The sequence below is a fragment of the Pan troglodytes genome, chromosome 11 (genome assembly GCF_028858775.2).
Source record: "Pan troglodytes isolate AG18354 chromosome 11, NHGRI_mPanTro3-v2.0_pri, whole genome shotgun sequence".
In the NCBI taxonomy this organism is placed as follows: domain Eukaryota; kingdom Metazoa; phylum Chordata; class Mammalia; order Primates; family Hominidae; genus Pan; species Pan troglodytes.
Genome location: NC_072409.2, coordinates 101,052,295 through 101,071,748, shown reverse-complemented (window position 1 = coordinate 101,071,748; position 19,454 = coordinate 101,052,295). Strand labels below are relative to the sequence as shown.

At 40.2% G+C, this 19,454-nt stretch overlaps 1 protein-coding gene across 4 annotated transcripts in view; it reads right to left on the bottom strand.

Annotated features, from left to right (window-relative positions):
- FREM1 (FRAS1 related extracellular matrix 1) overlaps positions 1–19,454 on the bottom strand; it is a 256,334-nt gene that overhangs the window by 83,902 nt on the left and 152,978 nt on the right. For all 4 annotated transcript variants that reach the window (XM_054657951.1, XM_054657964.2, XM_054657963.2 and 1 more), the window contains 3 exons: positions 4,034–4,230; positions 2,901–2,991; positions 2,037–2,204 (listed from right to left, as the gene is read on the bottom strand). In XM_054657951.1, coding sequence (XP_054513926.1) covers positions 2,037–2,204; positions 2,901–2,991; positions 4,034–4,230 — 456 coding nt within the window. The remainder of the gene's footprint in view (positions 1–2,036; positions 2,205–2,900; positions 2,992–4,033; positions 4,231–19,454) is intronic.

The following is a 19,454-nucleotide window of genomic DNA, read 5'->3' as shown; positions in this document are numbered from 1 at the left end:
GTGTCAACATCCTCCCGTGGTTATCACTCGGCCAGCTCTCTGCAGGAATTCTACATAAGGGATCAAACCCTGTGGTGGGTCTCACTGAAGCTGCTAATTTAATTTTGTTTCTAATATCCTCAGTTTTTTGAGGGACTATTTCATTTGCCCCATATACTGTAAAAAGTAAAAATAAAAAAAAAAGGGAAGCTACCCTGCCATTCTTTCCTCAACTCCTCAAAACTATTCAGTGAAATTAACTTTTTCCTTTACACTTTTTAGTTTCCTTCTCAGATCATCATTCTCCATCAAGAGGCTTGAATAACTTTGCATAAAGGAGCATTTCTCCATGATTGTTTTAGAGAAAACTTTGGCTTCTTTAGTGCTAGGCTATTTCATGGCCTGTATCTCATACATAGAAAAGAATGGTCTGAATAAAATCTGATCAAGTTGACTCCATAGGCATTCTAAACTATTTCACCACCGGGAATATGATCTGCTCCCTGATAGGAAAGGTGTCAAAGAATGGAGTTAGTTTAAAATCCTCCGTGTGAGCCCTTTGGCAGGTTTTCTACCAAAGGTGGCAAGTCCACAGGTGTGGGAGGTCAGGCCAGTGATAGAAATAAGTGTGGTGAGTTGGATGGGGGCTTAGGTGGTCTGGAGAGCACGCCCTATGCAATGGCTGCTGTGGGGTGTGGGGGTTAAATTTTATTAGATCTGCCAGAGTTTCAAGGGAAGCCAGGAATCAGCCTTGACGGAAAATCTTCTGATCTTTAAATGTTGGCAATTCATTATTTTCATATATTGTTTTGACCTCTTGATGTGGGTTGGCCATGTCCCCACCCAAATCTCACCTTGAATTGTAATAATCCCCATGTGTCAAGGATGGGGCCAGGTGGAGATAACTGAATCATGGGGGCAGTTTCCCCCATAGTAATCTCATGGTAGTGAATACATCTCACAAGATCTGATGGTTTTATAAATGAGAGTTCCCTGCACAAGTTCTCTTGCCTGCCACCATGTAAGACGTGACTTTGCTCCTCATCCCCCTTCTGCCATGGTTGTGAGGCTTCCCTAGCCACGTGAAACTGTGAATTCATTAAACCCCTTTCCTTTGTAAATTACCCAGTCTCGGGTATGTCTTTATTAGCAGCGTGAGAACAGACTAATACACCCATGAAAACCTCTGCAGGTTGGGCAGCCCTTTTAGGCCCTCAGGGTAAGACCTCTGCCCCACAACCTTGGGCAGGTATAGAGATGATGAGGAGTCAGGAAAGAGAACGCCAGTGCAGGCTATAGTCCAAGTAGGCACCCGGGAAAGTGACCTCTTTCCTTAAGGATGAGGCATGCGTAGGCTCTGGTCCCTTCTGGTTGACAATGAATGGGTAATGCTATTTTGTCTTCCTGCTTTTAAGGGAAATAATAAGAATAATAATGACCATACTAATTAAGCCTAGCATCGTGAAGGTGGGCAGGGGAACCGGGTAGGTATGGGACATACTCTCAATGCAAATCCCAGCTTCCCAGAAAAAATGCACAAGGTAGCAATGCCTTTGTAGTTCGGTTTTAATGAAAAGACCCAAGTCCTTTAAGGCTTACACAAACACAGGGCAGTGGGGCAAAGTATGACAGAAGGGTCCATCTTGATTCATTTTGGAAAATTAAAGAGCTTCTTTAGATTACAGAGCAGCATAGTTGGGCTGCAATGAGGGTAAATAAGCCCTTCCAGTGGCTAAGAGACCCATAATTTAATCCCCTTCCCTTGATCAACACGTGAAACTCAGCAGAAAGAAGAGGAAGTGAAAAAGAATTTGATAAAGCTTTGAAAATAATGTTAAATTTAGTAACTGAAAAATCTCACCTTTTACATAGAAAGTCCCATGGGAGTAAAAGACTCCCTTCTCCGTGCTTTTTTCTTTTTTTACTACACCATAGATGGAAATTTCTTTTATAAGTTTAAAAAACTAGCCTAAAGGAAAGTTACCATTTCTAGTAGGTCTTCAAGTCTCTCCTTTCTTTTCCTCCTTTTCATCCTCTATATAGAACATTGTACATACCTCAGGAACTTGATTGTCCACTGGGAGGATTGTAATGTTAAAGCAGATCCCATGCAAAGTGCCGCCATGTTGGTTACTGACAGAAAATGTGAACTGGACATCTCTGCAATGGGGACCAATGTCTTGCATGGGGGGCATGTAGGCCACTTTCATATAGTTCACAGCATGCTGCAAAGTAAGTTGAGATGGATATGTGGGTGTTGACTTGCAAGGATCAAAAGCTTTTAGAGGTCCAAAAGAACCATCATGTTAATTGATATTGAACATTGTAAATGCCACCATCATCACTTTGAAGATTACCAAAAGCTCTGTTTTTACTTCAATGGCAAAAACTGCAATAACTTTTGCACCAAACTAATAGAAGCACGGAAGAATTCTCCTACAGGGTTTCAGAAGGATCATGGCCCTGCCAACACCTTGATTTAAGACTTCTAGCCTCCAGGACTATGAGAAAATAAAGCTCATAGTCCTTTATGTCCCGGCGGTTTATTTTAAACCACCCAGTTCATGTATATTGTTGTCAGCCCTTGGAAACTAATACAGTAAGATACTGAATAAACTGAATTTTGTGGAATAAAAACGTATACACCAGATACCCAAACTAGAGTCCTGCTGATGGCAAAACAATACAAAAGTCTGTTTTCAGTAAAATTACTGAAAAGATTGTGAAACCATATTCAACTTGATCAAGTACTTTGAAATAGATGCCACACACTTAATGGAAACATACAATTAGCAAGTATAAAGATGTCAAGCCTTTGTGGATGTCAAAGACCAACATTCTCAGGCACAATACTAGGCATGCCATACCTTCTAAGGGCACACTTGCATCATGTTTGTCAGCATTTTAGCATATCCTCATACCTGAGTGAATGACCTCAGCTCCAGGGCCGTAGGATTCTTAACTACTTTTGGTATGCTGTCCACCATAAATAATTTCCCAGCATCCAAGTGTCTAAAGAGAAATACAGAGAAGCACATCAGCTCATTTTTAGGTAAGAAAAATGAAATCGAATAGCCCACAATCAAAAACGGAAAGACTTCATTGTGAGAAGAAATTGGGTGCTCTATCTTTATATTCTCTCTTTATGTTGGGAGATTCTAGTATTAAGTCCAGTTTCATCAACATCATCCTTGTCATGACTGCAAAAGGTATGTACAGAATCTTTTGCTTGGCATCATGTAAGGGAATTGTTACACTCATGTTAAAAATGATTTCTTGCTCTCATGCATACGATACTAGCATAACGTATATTCATGCCATTTTTCTGGATTGAGATCATAGAATGTAACGATTTCATGGCAGTAATATGCAAAACTAATGTTAGGAAGATCTCAATAAATTGTACTAAAAGAAAAATAAGCATTGTCTTTCAAAAAGTGGATTAAAGACTGTTTTAAGCCTACCAATGCTGAAGACACTACAAGCTGCAGATCACTTACCAACTAATACAGCTTTCAAAGGGAGATAGGAAGTTGTTTGAGAAAAAAGTAAATGCTTAATTGAGTATAATTTCTTTTTTTTTTTTTTTTTTTTTTTTTTTTTTTTTTGAGACGGAGTCTCGCTCTGTCCCCAGGCTGGAGTGCAGTGGTGCGATCTCGGCTCACTGCAAGCTCCGCCTCCCGGGTTCACGCCATTCTCCTGCCTTAGCCTCCCGAGTAGCTGGGACTACAGGCACCCACCACCACACCCGGGTAATTTTTTGTATTTTTAGTAGAGACGGGGTTTCACCGTGTTAGTCAGGATGGTCTCGATCTCCTGACCTCGTGATCCGCCCACCTCGGCCTCCCAAAGTGCTGGGATTACAGGTGTGAGCCACCGCGCCCGGCCAATTGAGTATAATTTCATGCCTGACCAATGGAGCAAGTAAACCACAGTACTATAGATAGATAGATAGATAGATAGATAGATAGATAGATAGAGATATAGATATATATTGACACTTTCAACTTTGCAATCCTAGAACTAGTAGCCCAAATGGTGACTTTTCAGATACCTGTGGCTGAAGGAGAAAAATGGAGGAGTAGTTATCGTGTAGACCAGCTCCCTGTCATATGATTCTGAATCTATAAAATGTAGCTGTTTCTTAGTTATATAGGCCACCTCAGTTTCCTTGACAACCAAATGCCGAGAAACTCCAGGAGCCTCTTTTGGAAGCTGGTCATCCACTGGAGTTACATGGATTGTTGCCACCTGGAATAAAAATGTCTGTACCATTAATTTGAAATACCAAAAAAACAACAAAGAAAATGCCCCACAATCACCTAGTCACAGTTAAGATAATTTCCAAAACTGTCATTTATAATATACTTCTGTCAAATGATTCAGGAGCTATTAAGAATATGAGCCAAAAAATGGAAATCCTCTACTCATTTAATATTATATTTTAAGAATATAATTATCACAAGCCAGGTGCAGGGGGTCACCCCTGTAATCTCAGCACTTTGGAAGGCCGAGGTGGGCGGATCACCTGAAGTCAGGAGTTCGAGAACAGCCTGGCCAACATAGTGAAACCCCGTCTCTATGAAAAATTCAAAAATTAGTTGGGTGTGGTCGTGGGTGCCTGTAATCCCAGCTACTCGGGAGGCTGAGGCAGGAGAATCGCTTGAATCCTGGCGGAGGAGGTTGCAGTGGGCCGAGATCATGCCATTGCACTCCAGCCTGGATGACAAGAATGAGACTCCATTTCAAAAAAAAAAAAAAAAGTATATATATACATATATATATACATATATATATATGTATACATATATATATATATACGTATATATATACACATATATATGTATATATATGTGTATATATACCACAATTATAGTGAATCCAGTCATGAGTGCTACAGAATGGGCATATAAAACACAAAATATGTTCCTGGTTTTATTTTTACATCTCTCTTCTACCAACAACCTGCGCTTTCTTTAATACTTCCCTATATTCAGTCATCAATCTTAGAAACCTTGACATGAATTTTGGTTCCTCCTTCTCCACCCACATATAACACATCACCAAGTCCCAGAGTTTCTACTTATAAAATTTCCTATGCAGTGACCATACTCCACATCCCACGCCCAAGTGTCATTCCCATTGCTACTGGCCTACCTTTCATAATTTCATCCTTACATTATTGCAACAGCTGCCTGTTAGCCCTAAATCCAAGAGCTAATCTAGACTTTTCATACCTCTAGTGTTATCTTCAAAAAAGTACAAATGAAATAAGTTAATTTACCCCTTCAAAAATCTTAAAACAACTTCTCAGAAAGTGTGGAATTATTTATAGAGTATCCAAACTCCTTAGCATGGCATCCAAGACTTTCAATATACATTCTGTTTCTCAACCTTTTTTTTTTCTTTCTTTCTTTTTTTTTGAGGAGTCTCACACTGTCACACAGGCTGGAGTGCAGTGGCACGATCTCAGCTCACTGCAAGCTCCACCTCCCAGGTTCACACCATTCTCCTGCCTCAGCCTCCTGAGTAGCTGGGGCTACAGGCTTCCACCATCATACCCGGCTAATTTTTGTATTTTTAGTAGAGATGGGGTTTCACCATGTTGGCCAGTCTGGTCTCGAACTCCTGACCTCAAGTGATCCGCCCTCCTTGGCCTCCCAAAGTGCTGGGATTATAACCATGAGCCACCACCCAGCCACCTTTCAACATCTTTTACTACCTTTTAACATCAATCCAACACTCTAATTATACACAATGGACTGACCATGTACTGGTCCTTGACCACACTTCTAGAATGCTTTTCTCCTGTTTTATCCAGCAACCTGAGTCTTTCTCACCCTTAACGGCTCTTCTTAGATCTTTCTCCAATTTTTCAGTTGGAATTGTTCCTGAATTTTACCTACCCCTTGGTATGGTTTGAATGTTTGTGTTTTCTCTGGAATTTATGTTGAAACTTAATTTCCAATACAAGATTAGTAAGAGGCAGGGCCATTAGTAGTGATTGGACCATGAGGTTGAATTCATGAGGGTCTAATTACCCTCATGAATGAACTTGTGCCTTATAAAAGGGCTCGAGGGAGTGAATTCATCTTCTATCCCTTTCGCTGTGTGAGGACACAGCATTTGTTCCCTCTGGAGTATACAGCAACGAGGCACCATCTTGAAAGCAGAGAGCAGCCCTCATCAGACACAAAACATGCTGGCAACTTGGTCTTGGACTTCCCGGCTGCCAGAACTGTGAGAAATAAATTTCTATTATTTATACATTACCCAGTCTCAGGTATTTTGCCATAGCAGCACAAATGGACTAAGACAGAGTTAGGTACTGAAATACCTGAAAATGTGGAAGTAGCTTTAGAACTGGGTAATGGGTACGTACAGACTGGAAGAATTTGGAGAAGTGGGCTAGAAAAAGCCTATATTGCTGTGAATAGATCATAAAGGGCAATTCTGGTGAGGGCTCAGAAGAGGTGTGCTCTAGACAGAACCTCAGTCTTCTTAGAGATTACCTAAGTGGTCATAATCAGAACATTGGTAGACATACAAACAGTAAAAGCCCTTCTTATAAGGTCTTAGATGGAAATGAGGAATATCTTATTGGAAACTGGAAGAAAGATCTTCCTGTTATAAAGTGGCAAAGAACTTGGCTAAATGGTGCCTGTGTTCTAACATGTTATGTAAGGCAGAACTGAGCAGGGATGAGGTAGGATATGTGGTGGAAGAAATAACTAAGCAAACAGTTGAGCACGTTGCATGGCTTTTCTTGACTTCTTATAGTAAAATACTAGAAGACAGAAATGAACTAAAGCCAGAATTTTTTGTCAAAGGGGAAGCAGAACTTAAAGATTTGAAAAATTATCAGCCTGACCATATAAAGAATAAAAAAGCATCTTTAGGAGAGGCCACAAAAGGTGTGACCAAGTGCCTATATGAAAAAGAGATTAGTATGAATAGAAAGAAACCAGTTGCTATTTATCAAGACAATGGAAAAATGACCCTGAAGGTATTTTAGACATCAGGCCACCATTCCCATCAGAGCTTCAGAATGCCAGGGCCTTGAGGACAGAATGGTTTCAAGTGAGGGACCTGTGGGGTCTCTGCCCAGCACTGCCTCAAGTCTCTGCTCCCTGCATTCTGATGCAATCCTTGGCCATCCCAGCTGTGGCTCAAGCAGGCCCAGGAACAACTTGAGCCACCACTCTGGAGAACACAAGAAGTAGGCCTTGGCACAAATACCAACTCTGCTTGTGTGCAGAGTGCAAGAGCTGTGAAAACACAGCTGCCTCCACTTAGATTTCAAGAGATGCCTCAGAAAGCCTCGGGACTCAGGCAGAGAGTTGCCTCAGGTGCAGGGCTGCTACAGACAGTACCCACTAGGGCAATGCCCAGCAGAGCCATGGGGTCAGGGCCACCCCAGAGACCACCAATGTGCAACGCCATCTAGGAAAGCCTCAGGCACCTGACGCCAACCTCTGACAGATGTTGCCTGGGCTGTACCCAGAAAAGCCATAAAGGTGGAATTGCCTGGGGCCTTGGGGGCCCAGTCCTAGCCTCAGCATGTCCAGAAGGCAGGACACAGAGTCAAAGAAGATTATTCATAAGACTCAAGACTTAATATTGTTTGCCCTGTTGAGTTTTGGATCCTTTCTTCTTTCCTATTTCTCCCTTTTGGAAGAGGAATGTCTATCCTATACCTGTCCCACCATTGTATTTTAGAAGCATATAACTTGTTTGATTTTATTGTGCTCACAGCTTGAGGAGAAATTTGTTTCAGGATGAATTGTACCTAAAGTCTCACCCATACCTGATTTAGTACATAAATATGTACCAAATGAGATGTTAGACTTTATTTTTTTGCATTGATGCTGAAATGAGTTAAGACTTTGGGGGCTGTTGAGATGGAATTAGTGTATTTTGTATGGGAGAAGAACATAAATTGGGGGGGTGGGGGTGCCGGGGTAGAATGTTATGGCTTATTTATGTATAAATTTATCTATGGAAATAAATTTCTATTATTTCTAAATTACTCAGTCATTTATCCTGTTATAGCAGATTAAACAAACTTAGACATCCCTCAACTAGCATACTTATTCTATTGTTTTGTATTGTTAGTTTACAAATGAGTCTCTCTCACAGACTGAAAGTTCCATGAGGCCAGCATTACAATATGGTGTAAACCACATGGAATTTGACGGTACAGTTATAGTCCTGAGTATACCACTTACTAGCAGCTATTTAACCTTGAACAAGTTACTTAACCTTTTAGTGTCAATTTTCTTATTAGTAAGTTAAGCATAATACTAACAACCTCACAGAGCTATTATAAGGATCAAATATTACTATGTAGGTAAAATGTCCGGCACATAGTAGGTGCCCAATAAATACTACATTCATCTCTGTATCTCCACAACATCTAGCACAATTTTTTTTGTAGGTAGGAGGCACTTTATTAATGTTTGCAAACTGAGTAAGTCATGTCCTGTTTGAGATTTTAAGTCTTAAAACTACACTTACAGGTTGGTATCATGCTAGAAGGTAAGGAGGACTTGCCAAACAGCTTTTATTATAACATTTCTTTTATAATAATCCATCATTGGTTGTGGAAAAGCTATTAATTACTGTCTGAAAATGGTGCTTTGCCTGGCATCATGGGTCTTTTCCACAGCCTGCTCCATGAACTTTTTCTATCTTCGTTGCCATGACTGTCATCAAATAAAGTCTCTGATATGAACTGAATGTGTCTTCCAACAAGCATATGTTGGAAACTTCATCACCAATGCAACAGTGTTTAGAGGAGGGGCCCAATGGTGTTTAGGTCATGAGGGCTCCACCCTCATGAATGGGTTAATGATCATTATAAAAGGGCTTGAGGCTGCAAGTTCAAGCTCTTGCTCTCTTCTCATCCACATGATGTTTTCCGCTGTATTATGATGTCATAAGAAGGCCCTCACAAGATGTAGTTCATTGATCTTGGACTTCCCAGCCTCCAGAAACATGAGCCAAATAAATTTCTATTGTTTATAAATTACCCAGTCTGTAGTACTCTGTTGTAGCAGTACAAAATGGACTAAGACAGCTTCACTCACTCAACTTGCTTTTGAAAAACATTTCCAACTCTATTCTACTTGGTAGACAGCTTTATAGAGCTTAAGCCTTAAGAGATCTTAATCCAGGAGAGAGTAATATTAGAAGAAAAAGGGAGAATAAAAATAAGGATAGATGAGAGATGCAGAAAGAGGACTAGAAAATGAGGAAAGAATGGAAGAAGGTGACACAAAAGCACATGGGTGAAGTGGAAGGGAGAAATGAAACATGACCAGACGAGAGAACAGGTACCTGGGGGGTGCATATTTACCACAAGTCAGAGAAGAAAGTGGGTGGGCAAAACTAACAGTGTAAGTAGTTCCTGGGGGTGAGAAATAGCACTGGATAGTTTCAAGGGAAGATGCAAAAGAAAGAGCTAGCAGAAATCAAAGAATCAGGGCAGAGAAAGGATTAAGAACCCATTCCCACAAGAAAGTCAGATACCAGCTGGTGGAGTATTATATTATGAGCCTGAATATGAAGACCAAGGCCAGGTTTTGTCATTTTGTATACTGATTTATCACTTCATATTCTGATTCCTTATAAGTCTGTAGCCATAAGCAGGCTGGAGGGACACGGGGGAAGCCAGCAAGCAAGAGCCCAGCAATTGATTTGAGCACTAGTTTTCTACTGTTTGCCTGCGATTGGGTGTTTAATAATGCTTTTGTTACAATCAAATTTCAGTACATTGAGAACACTTTATTTCTCAATGGAGTTTGTTAAAATGGGACTTTTCTCACCCACAGAATAATAATTGTTTGAACATGCATAAATATGTAAAGACATATCAACTTAGGCCATCATAAAGCATGTTAAAAAAATGTGCCCACCGGGAGACCTCCTCCTCTTTCGGCTTTGGAGCCCCCCCGCCGCCCCGCTCAGTTTCTGTATGGGGGAGCTTCTTCCTTCTGTCTTCTCCCTTCCTTCTTGCCTATTAAATGCTCCACTCCTTAAAACCACTCCACGTGTGTCCGTGTCGTTTTATCTAAACCGGCATGAGGGCCAAGACCCTTGGTGTTCCTTCACTCAGCCAAGCCATATCACTTTGGTGCATTGGCCAGCAATCTGAGGTACAGCCTTCGTCAGAGTGGCGAGTGTGGGAGCAAGCTTAAAATTTCTTCTGTCATTCCGAGGCACTCTTCGCCTCTATATTAAAATAAATCAAATAACTCAACAGGCATCCGTCAAGCTAGTATATACGCTTATTGTTGGCTGCCGTACTTAAGTCACGGATATAAGGCTTGCTGGGGAGAACTTGGAGAACCCCCCATTACCCACAGGTATTGGGAATGTTGGTCATGCTTGAAGTAGCTTCTTTTCACTGGTGACCTTGCCATCACGTGAGGCTGGGAAAAGTTCTGAGGCAACTGAGAATTTCTGGCCAGGTGTGATTCAAAGGCCTCTGGACCGGACGCAGCCTCCAACAGCCCATTTTGGGTGTTGGCAGAGAACCTCAACTATCCTGTTGCAAAACTCTTCTTCCCTTTCTGTCCGCAGCCTCTTTCTCTTTCTCTGCATGAAATGTGCAAAGATTTTTACAGTCTAGGAACAAGGTTACAGTGAGGTTACTTGATACCACTTCTCTGGCGAGCACATGGTATTTCTAAGCCACCTGGTAGAAATCAGGCTCTAGGCCTCTTCTGTGAATGGAAAGTTTCTGCTTTTAACAATTAAGAGTAAAACGTCTTCTGCAGCCAAATTTTAATCTCGATATTGTCCCACTGGCAGGAAAATGGCCATTTGGTTCCTACATTCCTTTAAGGCACCTATTTTGTCTCCTATTAAGACAGTACTTAATTAGGAAGGGTATTTTAATTCTGGAAGTTAACCAGAACCATTTTTCTATGGGTAAATGCTTTAGCCTGGGCTATAATCGCAGGATACAGAGTTCAATCTAGCTTGCTCCCTCCCTTAAAGGGGCCCTGCCCAATTACATGATTTTTCTTGGAATCTATTTTTTGGAAGGCACACAAGCCACGCAAGTCTAGGAGGTCAAAGGGAAATAAAAGGCAGAGAACTGATTGCTTGGGGACAGAGTGACTAAGGCCCAAAACTCAGTTCCTCTGGCGCCATGGCTCGGAGGGTCACGCCTGCAAGTCATGTGCGGCACATTTAAGCAGGTGCCGGGAATCCAAGAGCGACGGACAGAGAATAGCTGGGGGGACGCCGTCTACTATTTTCATCTCCATCCTGGATCACATACCGAAAGGAAGGGGACGAAAACGACGCTTTTATTCTCACTTCTCTTTCTAGATGGGTAACAGATCGTCTTCAACATGCACTCCCCTGGAACGTATTTTGAAGCACTGGGACTCCTTCGACCTTGAAACTTTGAGGAAAAAGTGGTTTATTTTCTTTTGCAGCCATATTGGGCAGGCCCAGGGAAAACAGTTTCCCAAAATTAAAAAGGTAACTTTCAGGGAAGTCATCTGAGGGTCCCCCTTATTTGGGGCCCCTTCAAGTTCCCTTCTCATTGCAGGACCTTAGGCAAGTAAAGGGAGACTTAGGCCGATTTTCTAACTACCCTAATAGGTATATAGAAGCTTTCCAAAATGTAACTTAGGTATTTGACCGTACACAGAGTTAGCAAACTCTCACTGCAGCTAAAACAGGCAGCTCTGCATGCAGAAGAGAATTTTGGAGATAAGCAATATGTCTCCTATAGTAGGCCAAAAGGGAAGAGAAAAAATAGGGAAGGCAAAGAAATAGGGGAAACACAATTCCCAATAGGAAGAGAGGCAATACCTCTTAACAACCCTAATTGAATTCCTTTCTACAATGCTTTTCCTTCTTTTGCAGTTTAAAATGGCTTCTATCTCTTTTATAATGTTCTTCCAACCTGGGAAAAACTAATTTTCCAAACCTTAAAATGCTTGATGTAGAGTTGAGCTAGGGGCGAGGGAACCCAGAAGCCTGATGCCTGATATGCTGGCAAAAGGGTAAAAATTTCTTACCAGTTGGGCTTTTGGCTTCTCTCCCTGTGCAAACCTGAAAAAGGGGTAATAAGGATCACTGCTTATGTTCTCAGTAAATGTATAATTAATAAAAAAGGATTTGTAAGGTTGGTCTTAAGCTGTAAACAATCTTGTATGCTTTGCGTGTCTTTCTGTATGGATCTACCGAAGAAAAGGTATCTTAGGTTAGGATGCAGGCCCAGGACCCCATAGGCCTGCTGTTCCAGCCAGCCCAGCAGAACGGTCAGTAACAAACTTGGCTATGGGCCTCCAACTTGTTTCATGTCCTTAGGAACATAATTGGTAACCATGTGGCAATACTTTGTTTTAGTCTCTGCCATTTTACCGTGGTGGCTGTCTTCTTGTGCTAAGTCAGTTCCTGGGTGAGGGCCACAAAATCAAATAAGCCAGTTTGTCACTCTGGGTGGTGCCAGCTGATCCATCAAGGGCAGGGTTTATAAAATATCTTAAGCACTGATCTTAAGAGTGGTTTAGGGAGGGTCAAAATCTTGTAGCCTCCAGCTGCATGGCTCCTGGGCCATGGTTTCTAATCTTGTGGCTAGTTTCTTGGTCTTCCCCAGGCAAGAGGGAAGTACATCTTGGGAATCGGCTGTTATCATCTTTGTTTTAGACTACAGCCTATAAACCAGGCTCCTTCCGAAGTCGGTTCAGCCTACACCCAGGGATGGTCAAGGAGAGCTTAGGGGCTGAAAATAAAATGGAGTTGTTTGGGTCGGATCTCTTTCACTGTCTCAGTCACAATTTTGTAATGGTAGCTTCAAAAGCTGCCTATCACTCCTTTGAAACTACCTTGCACACTCATGGTTAAGTCATAACCTAATTAAGGCTCATTGATTTCATCTGTGAGGTTACTTTTTTGTAACATTCAAAAGCTGAAAATCTTAACTGCTTGGTGTAGCTAAAGTCAAGTAACAAGGGATTTAAAAGGATTTTCTTAAAGAGTGCTCAGCTTAATTAAGAGTGGATATTCAAGTTAGAGGTATATTTAAAAGGCCTTTATGTTTTTCTTTTTTTGGATGTTGTTTTTCTGGAAAAAGGCTCTTTTCTTCTCAGTCAACTGAGTTATTTTTCTCCATTTTTTGTCTTACCACTCTTAATGCATGCCTGAAAGGCTCTAAGATAACTTCTGGTAGCATGGGACTCCTTGGGAAAAACAGATGAGTTGCCACAGACCCCGTTTTGTGGGGCGGTGGGGGGGATCCTCTGTTTTCCTCATAAAACCCCAGGAATTAAAAGGAAATTATCCCTCTCAAAATCAAAGGCTCTGTTCTGTTTTGCATTGTGTTATCTGATGGTTTTGAGTTTTGGGAGTATCAGAAATTACTTCGCATTATGAGAGAGCTTTGGTGAGTAATAACTAGGTAGAAAATACACTGTAAGAGATGGCTAATAGTAGTTATAAATCAGAGAAGCATGCTCTTAGCCACCTGGAAAATAAGGCAACATCCCCACCCCACACTGAGGGGTGAGACTTCCATCAGGGATGGGCTGATTACAAAATAAGCCAATTGGCTTTGGGTTGCCTTGAAATGAAGTGCATGGTAGAAGCACTACACCGTCTTCTCCCATGGTATCTATATGGTCTTTTCTTAAATCAAGCATTGAAATAAAAGCATAGCAAGGAGGTCTTAAGACACTACTCTGTCCTTTAGTAAAAGGATTACAAAAGGTTTGTAAAAATTTCACCTCATGGTCAAACTGATTAAGATAAAATGGAATAATTTATAAGATTTCACTTGAACAAATAAACTAATGCAAGGGTAAAATTTAGCTTTAAACAGAATTTTCATGCCATAGTAAAGACTAATAAAATGTTTTGCCTTTTGAGTCATCATTTTGGCAAAATAATTTATGGCAATCTGGAAATTATCCTTCCTGATGCCTGGCTTTTTGAATGGTTCAGAGAGCCCCTGAAACATTCAGAAAAGAGGTAAACAGGATTATCTGACATGTTTAGTCACATGAGATTGCCAAAATGATGTCCAATCTTTTTTAAGTTATATTTTGGTGAACACTAATATATGTTCAGAAATTGTATGGGTTTTCTAAAATTCTAATGCCTAAGTATGTGCTATCAATCGTAATTAAGGGTAAAGTTATTGTAAACCACGAAGATAAATAAAGTTCTTTGCCAGTCATGTTTTTAACTGTAACTATCCTGGGAATGTTGCCATTCACAGACAATTGTTGTCTTGCTTTGTTCCTTCTCAAAAGATGGTTTATAATCAAGCTATATTAAGGAGTTTAACAGGTGTTCTCAAATGCAGGTTTTCAATAGCTTTGAAGATTGTAACACTGAAATAGAGGGAGAATCTACAGGACTCCTAAAAAACTGACATGTTCACAAATATTAAGCAAAACAAAATTTAACTAAGTGGACTGCACTCAGAAAGTTAAAGCAAACTTTTTGACTTTCGCTTGGAATATTGCTAATCCTTGTTTAGTTTTTCAGAGTCAAGGAAACTTATTTTAAACTATTTACAGCCTTTAATAATTGAGTAAGGTATACTCCTGTAAACAAAATTTGGAGCATGTTCATTTTTCTCCACTTGATTCCTCTAGAATTTGGAGACTATCTGTAAGTACTCTTATGGCAATACAGTTGTTTGCATCAGTGCAATCAGAATCAATTTTTCTTTGTCAACAGGACACAGTTGGAAAACTGGTTATTTTATCAAGGCTTTGACTGAAGGGGTGTGTCTCCCTTTAAGGAATCAAGCTCGACATGTACAGCCAATTAAAGCCCCTTAGGGAGAACTGGCCTACCACCTTGTCTATACAGTCCCCACGCAGGGTTCCTAACCTGTGGTCAGTGAAGAATGTCACTTTCTAATAGGTCTGGAAGCTATGAGTTTATCTTGGGACCTCAAGAGGAAAGGATCATCCAACTCACAGGTATTAGAGGATACAAACCCATGGCTGGGCTCGGCTTTAAAAGTCTTACCTGAAATTCCTTGTGAAACAGCGTTTCATCAAAGCCAATCCAAAAGGCCTATGTAAAAATAACCATTCTTGCTGCACTTTATGCAAATAATCAGGCCAACTATAAGACTAAAGTTTACTCATAATTACTTTTTACCAAAAATGAGGACTGAAGAGAAAAATTTTGCTCCAAAACTTATCATACATTTGTCATTAAATCCTAGTCTCTTGTTTTTAAGCTTTTTGCCTACATTTTAGACTAACCCTGCTTATTCCTGTGAATCAACTGGTGATCTGCAGCTTGGAAAAAAAAAAGGGACAGGTAACGTCAAAATGTGAATCAATATGCTAGTTCTGGGCAATTATCTTGCAACTTCTGCCAGGTAATGAAAAGTGAGTAAAGTGCCCATAACTCTGAGCTTTCTTTGTTTGGGAAAATAAAACCAAGGAACTTCATAGACCCCCAAAGGGGAATTCTATATCTTGGCAAGTAAAATTTTAGACGGAAATTATCTACCATACCACACTTGTGGGAATTGCTGTCCTCACTCTACTATTTGCAATAGGGTTATACACGGTAGCACCTTCTAACTAAATTATTGGACAGAGAGTTTTCATTGCTGTAGTATTTTGCTTAATTATTATCCTTATAACCGGGATAATAGTTACTGACAAAAAGAAAGCATAACAGTTTTACTATCACTAAGTCTGCTAGGATTTTTTATTGGATTTAGTGATGCACTTTTAAATGAAACATGCTGCTTTTGGATTAACACCTAGTAAAGGAAAGGAAAATCTACAGGTACTTAAAAATCAAATCAAAATTATTAACAGGCTCAGGGAAAATGCCGGCTTCAGCCCTGGGCGGCTACAATCCCTCTTTAATAAATTCCAGTCTTCTTTCTGGAATTGGTTAACCCCTTTATTAAGCCCTCTCTTGCTTTTATGTCTTGAATTGATATTTGGACGCTGTATATTCAGTACTATGACTCAAATTGTTTCTTCTCGCCTAAAAGCAATCAAACTCCAAATGGTGCTGCAAACTGAACCACATGTGGACATGCCATTCTTCCGAGGACCCTTAAATCAATCCCAGGAGGAGCCCTAACTGCTGTTCCCCATTCAACGCCCCTTTTAAGTAGGAAGTAGCCAGAAAGAGTCTTCGCCCAAAACCACCTAACTGCAGTTAGTGTGATATTGCCACAGGGAGGAATGTGGTAGGAGTTATTAAGAAAAAGAAATTATTTTATGCAGATAAAAAGGAAAAGGGGTCCTTGGGTAGTTTTCCTCTTTTAAAGCATATCCGGAAAAGTTTCTTGTAAAGCCCCAGCTCTTAGTCAGGTGGGCAACCTTTGATATGCAAATGCCGGCCATTAGAAACTGGGTCCACCCAACATGGCGATTCCCTTGGCCTTCTTGCCCTTGGCCCATATGCTCCTGGCAACATGGCCGCCCCCACATATCCCCACATGTGTAGAAATCAGGGTGCCCACATTTGCATATTAAAAGGCTAGGGTGGGAGGACCAGCTTTTTCGCGGGCTACATGAATGACATGCCTGGTGAAACCTATTCCCTGAGCCCTATGCAAATCAGACACCACCTCCTCCAGCCTCTGCATATATACCTGGCTGGTGTCCACCATACTTGGGGACCTCTTCTTTCAGCTTTAGAGCCCCATTCCCACCTCTGTCTCTGTACAGGGGAGCCTCTTCCTTCTGTCTTCTCCCTTCCTTCTTGCCCCGTCTTGTATATTAAACTCTCTCCACTCCTTAAAACCACACACACACACACATACACATACACACACACACACACAAATGTGCCCACTAAGAATTATTACAGGGGTATAAAAAAGCATGCTGTACATTCTTCTTACACAAAGAACACATTGGAGAATAAATTAGCATGGAAAATGGTCTCTTTGAAGGCACAATAACTATTGTTTCCTTATTAAATCCAGTTTTCCAATGAAGTGGAGCCTCACTGATCCACACTATGGCTGGGAGGTCCCACAGAGAATTTCTGAACTTTGTAGAATAGCGAAACACTGTAATTGGGGGGAAAAAATCATGACACAGACTGCAGGAGAATAGAAAAATGACTGCCATTGTGTTTATTTTGATAACTGGATTTAATTTTTAATTATTGAAATGCTTCATAATGGATAAACATGCTGTAAACTTTGGCAACAGTCATGAAAGGATAGAGACAGGGAATTAATTTATTGAGCACCTACTAAGTACTGAGTACTCACTGTGCTACTAGCTATCTTGTGTGATCCAGATAGCACTTTACTAATAATAGCCATGGTCATTATTCCCAATGTTCAGAGAAAAAAACCTGAGCCCCAAAGGGGTTAAATGATTTGCCCCAGGGAGCACAGCTTGTAGGTGGCTGAGCTGAAGTTCTAGCCTTTTTTATGTCATAGAAAAAGCTTAACCATATTTTAGTTTTGCTGTGTGTGTCAATTTCAAAAGGAATTCTCATCTTTTTCAAATTGGGTATTCTGAATGCCATTGTTGTAGACAAAATTGGCATTGCTCATCTGTACTTCCATTACAACGTCAAAATAAAACAAAACCATGGAATATTCTGATCACAAAAGCTACCATCAAGTAATCATTTTATCTGGACTTCTAGCTGAGCAGCTGAAAGTTATGAATTTTGTTGAATATTTTAAATCTATTTTTATTTGTAGGACATGACTAGATACTTGTCCAAATTGAAAATGTAAACATCAAACAGACCAGGTAATCATTTGAGTTCCTCAAATATTGGAGTTTCACTGATATCGGAGCTTTAAATATAAAAATGCTTGCCAGCACACACACACACACACACACACACAATACTTGTTTCATTGGCTTGCACACACTTATTTCTAGAAACTCTGAATAAAGCTTTACATTTATTACCGCCCCATCTCACTCCCTCCCTAGTCCCTAGTAAATGTTTGGGTCTTATTTCCTCCTAGTTTCAGTAAATGTTGAAAGAACCAGAATTCATTTGGTGATCAATAAGCAGTTTGTAAGGGTCTACAATGAGTCAGATATCTAGGTCTAGAAACAATGAAATGAATAATTCCGGGTCCCTACTGTCAAGGAGATCAGAGTTGATCCAATAAAAGAAATAGTGGTCTTACTTTACAGAAAGTTCAACAACAAAGATATGTGTAAACAGATGCCAGAGCATATAAAAGGACAAGCTGATCCTGCCTGAGGGTTTGTGGAATGGGGTCGTCAGAGGATTCTTGGAACAGGTGATGTTAGAGCTGACAGCAAGTCCATAGCCTGGAGAGGGACTAAGACAAAGTTATCACCAACCAGAAGAGGGAGAATGGGAAAACAGATGCTAGATTAATTTCACTAAGAATACTGCTACTATGTTAATTAGTTTTAATTTATCGCAACTATAAGGATTTGGTTAATCACCTCTATTTGTAAAAGGCCATGGGAGGGGTTGAGGATAATCTAGTCCAGAAAAGATGAAGGTTGGAGCTGAAGCAATGGCAGTGAGGTGGGGAGGTAGAGATAGATCAGAAAAACTCATCAAGCAGATTTAGTAAACCTGCTGACTGATTGGTTGTGCTGACATTAGAGAAAGGAGTCAGGGATGACTTCAGAGATTCCAGCTAGTTATTTTGCGCAAGTTTTTAGGGACACATGCTAAATGTATTTTGGTCATGAGTTTAAAATGCTGATGATACATACATGTAAAGATGTCAGATACAGAGGTAGGACACACATCTGAGCTGGATAAATATTTAGGGGCCAAAGATATATGGTAATGAAGAGAGCATATTTGTAGATCTCCCTCTGTCCCCTTCTCTTTCTCTAACATAAATTAAGAAGATGAAAGCAGAGAAAAACATGATAAGCATCTTTAGAAACCTATCCATCACAGGGAATAAACTTATAACTAGATCTACAGAGTTTAGTTTGACCAATTTGCCCAGATTCAGAAATAATTATGTTGCACTAAAGTTTTCATTACAGAGAAATCTGACATCTATACTTGTGTATATGAAGAGCATGATTTATAAAATATATAACAACGAAAGAAGAAAAAAGAAGTCCTGAATTTTTCATTTTTAAAAAGGCCCGTAGGCTACTAAAAGTGATACGGTATCCTAGTCAGAAACGTAACTCAGATTGGATAGATACACAGAAGACTTAGAAGTAAATCCTATTAACTGTTACCATTTTGAACTATCAAATAAACTAAGGTTTCAAGCAAAAACTTAATCTAGAAATGACATATAATACATTGATAAAAAGAGGGAGGTGTTATTTGAAAAGGAATTGACCTGTTAGTCACAGAGCAGATGAACTGAGTTTTCTCATTCATTCTCTATTCCTTCTTAATAGGGATTACCTATTGCCTTCCATTTCTGAGCTCTCTGGAATCATTCTTCCTGATCATCTCCTTCTGTTATACTCTTCTTAGCACACAGATGAATAGCTCAATCATCTATGCATTAGCTAATGTCA